The sequence below is a fragment of the Asterias rubens genome, chromosome 5 (assembly GCF_902459465.1).
Source record: "Asterias rubens chromosome 5, eAstRub1.3, whole genome shotgun sequence".
NCBI classification, from domain to species: domain Eukaryota; kingdom Metazoa; phylum Echinodermata; class Asteroidea; order Forcipulatida; family Asteriidae; genus Asterias; species Asterias rubens.
In genome coordinates this window covers 20,830,234-20,840,414 of record NC_047066.1, presented here as the reverse complement: position 1 = coordinate 20,840,414, position 10,181 = coordinate 20,830,234, and the positions used below count along the sequence as shown (strand labels likewise).

At 38.6% G+C, this 10,181-nt stretch overlaps 2 protein-coding genes across 4 annotated transcripts in view; both read left to right on the top strand.

Moving 5' to 3' along the window:
• On the top strand, positions 1 to 4,483 carry LOC117290224. Of its 2 annotated transcripts, none has more exons than XM_033771483.1 (2): positions 1 to 156; positions 1,341 to 4,483. In XM_033771483.1, exon 2 carries the CDS (start codon positions 1,350 to 1,352, stop codon positions 4,113 to 4,115), a length of 2,766 nt encoding a protein of 921 aa, XP_033627374.1. In that variant the 5' UTR covers positions 1 to 156; positions 1,341 to 1,349; the 3' UTR covers positions 4,116 to 4,483. The 2 variants fall into 2 exon arrangements, with proteins under 2 accessions (XP_033627374.1, XP_033627375.1); XM_033771484.1 differs by having other exon boundaries at positions 1,338 to 4,483.
• A 2,451-nt stretch (positions 4,484 to 6,934) lies between these two features.
• Positions 6,935 to 10,181, top strand: part of LOC117290223 (neurofibromin-like) — a 50,136-nt gene continuing 46,889 nt past the window's right edge. For both annotated transcript variants that reach the window (XM_033771482.1, XM_033771481.1), the window contains exon 1: positions 6,935 to 7,105. In XM_033771482.1, the coding sequence (XP_033627373.1) occupies positions 7,046 to 7,105 (60 nt within the window). In that variant the 5' untranslated portion in view covers positions 6,935 to 7,045. The remainder of the gene's footprint in view (positions 7,106 to 10,181) is intronic.

Below are 10,181 nucleotides of genomic sequence, written 5' to 3'. Positions count from 1 at the left end.
CCCGTGTATCTAATGCTGCACAGTACACAGGCGATTGGTATTGTCAGTATCGACTCGTATTCACAAAATTAGCTCAATCTTCGTGAATAGGCGTACGACAATCGCTAATTTATCTTTATTCCACTCAAGTCACTTCATTTGGAAGCTGTCAGAAAGGTAAATTTGTCTGAAAATCTGACGCATATTTTTAAAAATTATAATATGTTTTACTTGTTTTACTAAATAATTAAAATAATTTAACAAAATAAAGTTTGAATGAACTGAATAATATTTATCTCTCTAATTTTCTAATAATATTAAAAATAAGGATATTGATAATGATTATCGGATGATATAAAATTGCCAATAAATATGACTGTTTGCCTTAGGCTAATATAATAAACATTGATTGTTAATCATAAATGTTAAAAAATTACATTCATACTAATTACTAACTTATAAAAATATTTATAAATAGAAGGTTACTCACTGAAAGTGATAGACAGCACACACACACACCCCAAAAACCCAAGTGACACAGTCATGACCAATGCAATGGCAATGCCACACAGACATGACATACTCATATAGACAGTCACAATCCCAAGTTTGACATTTAAATTGGATAACTTTCCGTATGGCGCCACCACTTTTTCACTCATTTTTAAAAAAAGGGATATATCAATCAGGTAAATTAGATACTATATTATTTTATTTCGAATGAAAAAGTGGTGGCGCCATACGGAAACTTTTCCTTTAAATTTGTTAATTGCTGACATCTTTCTTTTTTTTTCTTTGCTTTCAAAATTTCAATCAAGTTAACTTTTTACATAACATAGTAGTTGTCTGATGATACTCATAGTTTTTATAACCCTGTAAATTAATAAACAATGTAATTTGGACCTGTTATGACGATGACCTTACCTTAGTGTGACAAGGATCACTGATCTAACAACTGGGGCAAAGATGCTCAATTGTGTTGTTAATTGATTTTAAAAACGGTATTTATAAGCGTGAAAACAAGCAAAAAACAAAGCATGCAAAAAAATCTGAGTAGTCAACTAATGTTTTATTTTTGTACTAACAGTAGGCCTTAAACAGTGCAGCAACATATTATGTAGCACAATAAACAGAAGTATACTGTTGCTCACGTTATCTTAAAAACTTAGCTAGTCGCACTAATTTCTGGCAAATTTTATAATGGGGTTTCTAAACCCCATGACCTTGACCTAAGCTGTAATTTTGTTTCCATGTAAATTTGTATTATATGAAAAAAAATTTATTTAAAAATTGTCGCTGAATAACATAAATTACTAAACAATATTGACAGCTTATGATTTTGTTTAATTATTTTTCAGCAGTTTGCCACCATGAGACGAACTACCAGTGATCAGCCTCCTCCATCACCCACTGACTCTAGCCCACCTCCTTCTCCAACCGACCCTCAAAAGGAACTCCCTGATTGGTTTGAGCTCCGACCTTTCCAGTACGATGGCCGTGTCTTCATCACAGCTTTACCTGGCATGTTCCTTGCTTTGGCCCTATCTGGAGAACTACTCCTCGGTGTTGTGGTCATAGGAGGGCTTCTGATCCATTTCATGCATAGTGGAGGAGCAAAACGGAGAGCTGTTCTGGTGTATCTGTGCGTCTTTATTGCAGCCCAAATGAGCATCATCTACTCTGCTTTGCCGCTTCTTTGGGAGTCCTTCTACAACATCATTACCATCCTCTTGCTGAATATGTCCATAGTGATGACAGGTGGATGGATTCTGGTCCACTTTGAGGAGTTCCTTAAAGAAGAGCCTACTCTCGCTGAGGCATTAGAGATGTCTTTGTTCACCATCTTCCCCAGTGTTTCTGTCGCAGTAACCTGTTGCATGTTGACGATGCTGGCCTCTCCAAGTTATATTCCCTACAGCGTCATTATTCATGGATTTCTCATATTAAGACTATTTGTTACGCCGACATCACCTTCATTTCGTAAGCCCAATTATAAATCATTTACCAGTTCGGGGGCTTTTGTTCTAGGTCATGTCGAAGTTTCTCTACTTTTAATTTTATATGTTTCAACTCCTGCAGAGGTATTTATTATCATGAATATTTGGAATTTATTTGAGTTGATAAGTGTATTGAGACTATTGTTCTTGATTTTTACACCATGTTTTTTAATGACATTACTGGAACTGAGAGCATGGACTGAAGGTTATGGGATTCATTACAAATACATCATCATGATTCGATGGATTTCAGGTGTAACAGCACTTCTTCTTGGGTCAATACTCATGAAATACACACATGTTTCATTCATGGTTGATTGGTTATCGGTCACAGTACTAACTAATGTGCTTCTTGGTTGGACAGCATCACAAAAAGGGCACGTGCAGCAAATGTTCAAGTTGATATGTGGTGTTGCTGTTGGTCTTATCTACACACTGGCTGTGTATTTCAGTATACCAAGACATTTAGAGCTTCAAGACTTGGACCTCACATGGATCACTTATGGTCTCATCTCTATGGCAGTCCTGTCCGTTGCTTGTTTCTTGGTATCCAGCTCACAAAACCAGAAACTCTCATCAGCTCTGCTCATTGCTTTCATGGGAGGGCTGGTTTACGCTGAATCACTTTTGTACCAGCATCAACTATACTCGTCCTTTTTGTTACTGTGTACAAGTGTCTGTAGTGTTTACCTTTTTGTCAGGTTGCTGTCAGCCGGTGTTGTTACCTGGTATTGTGCTTGGATAGGGTCAGCGCTACACGCCTTTAAGGCTCCATACTTGGTGGAAGTTTTAGCTGGGGTCAATCAGTCTCCTATAAGTGGCTCATTCAGCATAGTAGCTCTTACGTTAACGATAACCAAGTTGTTTTGCTTTGAACAGCAGGGTGAACTTTCAATCAGGGCTGCGTCTATGTACATCTTATCTGTCACAGTCAGCATAATACTTTCTTATCACAGTCTACTGCAACCGCTGTGTTACATTCTTTATGACAGCACACCTACATCACTGCAGGCAGCATGCTTTGTAAACATCATCTCAGCCTTACTAAGCCTGAAGGTAACTACCCAACATTTACGTCATCTCCCCTCTGCTCGTAAAATCAACATTCTGTGGATCATGACAACTTGTCTAATATTTGTGATTCAGCCATCAAGTTCAGTTTCACAATACAATTTGAGCAGCTGGCTGACCATTACTGCCTGTACTCTGGGTTCAGCAATCTTCCTTAGAATAGCATCTTTTCAGCTTGGTCCATTCTTGGTCTTTATACTCTCATGCATCTTTGGACTTGCATCTGGATTAAAAGTCTCTCTGATGCTCTGTACAACTGCTTCCAATTTAACAATTTTACAGTATACTCTTTCTTGTACAGCGTGTTCTTTTGTTATGCTCACCCTTTTGATAAACTTTCAATCAAGTAGGCCTCTTCAGAAGCAGTTCACCTTGAAGCCCTCTGTGTGTTTTCTTGCAATTGTTGCCCTAATGACTTACATTACAGAGGCAAATCAAGCACTGAGTGACAGTGGCAAAGATTTGAAAATGCCTTGTTTGCAACTGTACTGCATAATCAGCATGCTTCTTGTGTTTGCTCTACGTGCCCACTGTTTTTTCATAAAGAAGAGAGATCCATTCGGGTCTTCACCAAACCAAGAAGCACTTATTTGCAACTTGTTAACCATCTCAGCTTACCTTCTTGCCTGCATGAATTGCCCAATTGAGCAGTGGGAAATCTGGAATTCAGTCTCAGCTCTGATTTTGTTGAGCCTCCAAAGAGAACCAATTGTCTTTGTGAATCTAACCACCAGAAGTACAAGTGGGGTTGTTGTTGGGGTAAGTTTACTCAATGTATACTCAGCAGCAGTGATGCAAAGTGATCTCTGGCTAGTGGGAATGGGATTTGTGGCCATTTTGGAAATTGGATTATTTCTCCTAACCTTTCCGGTTTTGTCAACATTTGTACAGTACCAGCTGATCAATAATCACAACATAAAAGTCCAACTCTTGGTTTTCTTAACTCCCTTGAATGTACTCTTTTTTCTTGTTGGAAGTTCCTACACAAGTTGGCTGCTTGCTGGCATAGGGCTTAGTGCAGGGTTTGGGATGATTTCAACAAAGTTCTCCTTCACGGAAGGAATATGAGGTTTTTTTTAGGGAAGGTATCATGTCTGTACATTATCATGGACCATTAAATGGTCATTATAAATCCTTATTTATTTATTGGAGTGCACGTACCATTCAAACGCAAATATACATGTTCTAGGTTTTTTTTCTGTTGATTTTGTTTTTCATTAGAAATGATCATTTTGAAATGGTCAGTTTACCTTTACCAGCAAGAATGTTGTGGTAGATTATCTCATTCAAAGTAGTTTTGGTTCACCTGATCTTAGTTCATTAAGAAATACCTTAACATCAACTTGAGTTCCCCCCAAGATGATCAGTTTTAAAGGCACTTGACACTATTTGTAATTACTGAAAATAATTGTTTGCATAAAAACCTACTTGGTAGCTAGCAATGGAGAGCTGTTGATTATACAAAACAGTGTGAGAAACGCTCCCTCTGAAGTAACATAGTTTTTGAGAAAGAGGTATTTTCTCTTTCAAATATCAAAGGTCTTAAGGCCTGAAGCCTTCTTAAGGCATCTGAAAGCACACAAATTTGTGCAAGAAAGGTGTTTTTTCTTTTGAAATTCTCTTGCAACTTTTATGACCAATTGAGTAAACTTTTTCACAGAATTGTCAATTTATGCCCAGTAGGATACACAATTGTGAGGATACTCATTGTCATTGACAATTACCGAAAGGTGTCCAATGCCTTTAAAATATTGAGTTATTATATTTGTTTTGGTTTTTACCCATTATATACACCGATGTGTGTTAGCACTGTATACTCAGTACTTTCCCGAGTCCTGTGAAAAAAATATCACAGGCATATTACTCGGGTGGGATTCGAACCCACGACCCTTGCAATTCTAGAGCAGTGTCTTACCAACTAGACTACCGAGGTTGCCCGGTAGCTAGAGGCAGTTTGAATCCTATGTTTTGGCAGCGGGTACCGCAACGATTATAAGAGATGTTAAATTTGCATCGGGGATAAAGAATATTAATTTTTGGTTTTTACCCATACACCGATGTGTGTTAGCACTGTATACTCGGTACTTTCCCGAGTCCTTTGAAAAAATATCACAGGCATGTTACTCGGGTGGGATTCGAACCCACGACCCTAGCAATTTTAGAGCAGTGTCTTACCAACTAGACTACCGAAGTTGCCCGGTAGCTAGAGGTTCATAATAATTAATATTCAGGTGCAGATCTATCAATTTCAACAGGGATGGGTTAACAAACCACAAACAAATAAACAAACAAACGAAAGAAGTAACTAGTGGGTCATGATGGTTATTGGTACAACAGTATTTCTACTTGTTTATTTACAGTACTCTTTAGGGATGGTTAATAAGAAGATTATGTAACACATATTCTGAAAACCGAGGGTAAACATCTATTTTGTATGAGTGAGTAAGTTATATGACAATTAAAGTTAGTTTGCATTCGGATTGGGCGAGTTGGGCTATTAAAGCGCTTGTGTTTGAAATTATTATGGTTTGAAAGATTTTGAAAGTTTGAATATAATGACTCGCACAAAGTATCCCTAGAAATTGTGTGGTTTTCCTATTACTTTATGAACTAACTCGGTCTGCTAATTTATGGAGTCAGTTTGGTTCTACAAAATGGCGGTCCGTTTTTAGTTCAGGAAGTAAAAGAAAAACACAATTTCAAGGTATTGTTTTGTTTATTGTTATAAATCTACTTTTGAAACAAATTATTTCCGTTCCAACCATTCATTTCATAGCAAATTCCCCCCTTTTAAAGTAAAAAATGCCTAATCTGAATGCAAAGGTCCCTTTTGGCTATAAATAGGGAAAACACACAGTATTAGTCTCTTCAACATTTTTGTAAGCCCTCAATATTATTAAGTTATAACAACTTTGTTTACTTACTAGTAATAATTAATAGGTTGCAAATAAAAGAAGAAAATTGTAAAATAAACGTCTTTGTAATTATTACTGCATTTAAAAGAGTGTTGTTATTTATTTAACCGAACTGTTATTAGTTAATCAAGAATTTGTTTCAGGCAAACGCGCATTTTTGGGCACAGTACTCGACTTATATACTATAACAAAATCGTTGGATACTAAACGGCAATTAGTCAGTATAAGCACTTCAACAGAGGGCGCTGTAATGAACCAGAGTTGCTGTTGGAGGGGGAGGGGGTGGGGTGAGGTGGGGGGGGGGTGAGGTGGGGGGGGGGATGGGTAGGCTGGATTTTTGTTGAAACCTGGGTCTTTTTGATGATTGGTCAAAACTGTTACAAAGGAACAGCAAAAAAACCCTGACATCCCTACCAAAAACAAGACAGAGAGAGAGAAGAACAACACATTAAAATAAACTTGGGGGGGGGGGGGGGGGTCGTAGGGGTGGGCGTGGTTCTTAAGGTGTAGGGGCAAACAATAGTGTTTTGTAGAAATTTGGAAGTATTTTATAAACTTGGGACTGTCTCAAATTATTATGTTTCAGATCACCAGCACAAGTAAAACGAAAGTGAAATAACGCCAGCTGATTTTATTATCCATGAAGGAAAAAATAGCTTCCTCCATGTTTTATCCCTACTATCACTGTTTTATCAGTAGAAGATTTTACTTGGAATTGGATTAATGAAAGAAAAAACTCGCTCAAGCAAAGTTGTTCCTGTCCGAAGATTATGTTTCACTGTGCTTGTTTGGCCTCCGGGAAATAGTTATTGTCGTTTTAAATGGGTCAAAGAGGTCGGATTACCTTGTACAACAAAAGCCCAGAATGAACGAAGGACACACTGCGTCAGCGCTTGTGTTGACCGGTCTTGTGTTGTTGTCTGTGACCGCCTGCTTCCGATTCAACTTTCCTTATTTGGAATTTGTGTCCTGAGCACGCGCAGACGACCGTTCCTGTACTAAAAGTGTCATGGCGGCCTAAATCACAAATCCGCGTGTACACTGGCCGTCAGAAGTGCAGAAAATTCCAGTTTCCCACCCGGTATGGCTTCCCAAAGACCTATGGAATGGGTGTCATGGCTTATCACGAGATTCGAAGAACAGGTAAGAGGAGCTGTCGTGGTGTGGTTTGGGCTAAATATGGTCAGGAAGGTGTGTGTTTCTTTTCATAGATTTTTTTACTTGTTCGTTTTTTCATGCACCGAACGAGCGCAAGAAGCGAGAACAAGTGACAGCACTGCCTGGTTTAGAAACTGTGCTCTACTCTCTGGCGACTGCCTATTTTTGTCTGTTGTATGATGGGTTAATTTAGAGTGTAGCTTACGACCGGGTCATTGCAAGCACTACGTAGACTTTTTGTCCATGAATGACCTTTTTTTTTTCGCAAATAGTTGTTATTTGTAAACAAGTTTACTGTTTTATAAATTATATGAAAACAAAAATAAGGAATAATTATCGGACCTAATTATCTAAGGAATTCTATTTACGGACGTACACCCGGCCCCAATATTATAAGTGTTACAATACGAGACAACTCGACCTTCTGAAAATTAAAAATGTTGAAGTTACCTTCACTAGGCCTAGGTAGTTAGTTAAGTAAGGGAAATTACATAATTTAAATAGTAGTTCCCCAATTTTAAGTATTAAAAACTGAAGTGAAAGTGTTTCTCAATCAAAAAACATGATGTAAAGTTTTGTTTTGAACACTACACTAGCATGACTAGTGACACTCACACTGACAGTGCACTACAGACAATAACAATGACCATGTACATGACATGATGGAGGTAAAGCAAAAATAGTGCCAATAAATATACCCCCTCCGCTTCTTCTTGGCCCCTATCTACGCCCATAAGGTTTGTTGCGAATAGAAAAATATCAAGAAAGGGCGCTTTTTCACCGAGCATGCTGAGTAATGAAAGGTGACATCGGTGGCCCGGGTGCATCGGTAGCCCGGGCGCATCGCATGACATGACGTGCGCACACTGTCGTCGCGGTCGTCAAATGCTCCCTCTGCCTATGAAGCATTGCGGTTCTGAATTGTGATAAACCTTATGGAGGTAGAATTAGACTTCCCCCAAGTACTTTCAGGAGGTAAAATCATTTTAGAATAGAAACCATGTTTTCAATATTGAATTGTTTAGAATCTTTGTACATATAAACAGCTTACACTCCAATTCATCTACAAACTTGATAAATTACAGCCGGGTGTGTGTGATTTAAAACTTCTCACTTTGCACAAACAACAATAATTTGGGGAATGAAAATAAACATGAATGAAAATAAGCATGTGTACTTTGTTGAAAGTCTTTCTTTTGATTGTCTAACATGTATTTTTTTTTAAATGTACAGCATCCATGCGAACATTGAAACATTAAGACTTCAGATTATCTCTTTTATAGAAGAAAATAAACTGTATCATTGAAGAGTGGGTGTGATAACCGGTTGTGACACGAGTGTCCTCGGACAACACACTTAAGAAATTGCCTCTCATCACCAGACCTGGAAATTCACAGAGGCCATGGCCTCTATTGTCCTGGTCTTGACCTTGGTGCCCCTTCAAAAGTTTCACATAGACTTCAAGATTTAATCTTTGACAGGGCAAGGCCATTTTCATTTTGCAAAGGGTACTTCCATCGGAAAAACTAAAGTCAATTGGAATCATTCGAAGGGCATCAAGTCCAACAGGTACAGCACTGGGCCCAATTTCATGGCTCTGCTTACCACCGAATTCTGCGCTTACGATCACGATTCCCCACTGACGTGCAAGCGCTGAATTTCTGCGCTAGCCTTGTAAGCCCAGAATGCCTAGTAACGTGGAGTATGCACGCGCAGAAGCCAAAATTCGTGAAATACGCTTGCCGTAAGCACAGAATTCCCTGTAAGCAGAGCCATGAAATTGGGCCCTGGTCTTGACCAACAAGTGTACAAAGTATGTGGCCTACGTGTATGTAGTTTCAGTGAGAGTCACATTTCAATTTCCTCATAATAAAATATAATATAATTGTCCAAGGGATAGTAAGAATAACTGTAAAATAAAAAAGCTTTAAATGGAACCAACGCGATTTTTTGAATCCATGTTTTTCAGAGAAAACATTGCCACAAGTCCCTAAAACTTTTGGTTTTATGTATTGGTTGGAAACTCTTAGATTGTTAATTGTTAATAAATTATACACACACACCAGGCCTTAACAGGCCTGATACTTCACGGAGGCAACAAAAGGCAGTTGCCTCCATGGCCCCTGGTCATTGCCTTGGTGCCCTTGAAATGCTCTAGTAGAAGTTTACAATGTCCTCATTAGGGTGCCAAGGAGAAAATGCCTTGGTGCCCTTGCCCTTTCAAAAACAAAGCATAGAGCCTACACATGCCTGCATATTTTATTTCACATAGATTTGCTTTTAAAACATGACACTCAAGCGCACACTCGATAACTTTTACTTTGAGTAGCTTTCCTATGAGGACATACAGTAAGAAAATGTCAGCGTCTTGTTGCAAGATGCTCCATCAGCACAGGAAATACTAGTGACCTCAACAGGAAGTGACATCACACTATGACAGTGTTTTGACAGAATATCTCAGACCCTTTGGCACAGGTGTTGAAGATTGTTACTCCTTCCTTCATGTTGTACAAAGGTCATGTCATGTTATGCAGTGCTAGTCCATGGTCGCCACATTGCACTTATTTACCTTATAAATGATACACTGCAAAGTACAAGTATGCACCACACTTACTTTTACCATGGAGGTAGAAATGTCTACCTCCATGCTTTTACACATGTACTGCACTTCCTTGCACTTTCAATCAGTGCACATGTGCTTGAAGAGTAACACTGTTTACTACACGTTTATATACATAGTAGACATGTAGGCTATTCATTTTGGTTTTTACCCCATACACCTACATGTGTGTGTATGCATTGTTTATTCTGTACTTTCTTGAGTCCTATAAAAACGAACCACTGGCATTACTCTTGTGGGATTCAAACCCACAACCTTTGCAATTCTAGAGCAGTATCTTACCAACTAGACCATCGAGATTGCCCGGTGGCTAGAGTCAGCGCGAATCCTATGTTTTAGCAGTGGGTACCGCCATGTAGGCTATTGTTTGTACCCATAATTTTGTGCTTGTTTACTTGTAAGTATGTAGTGTACACTGTAAAACGGCATACTGAAGGGTGA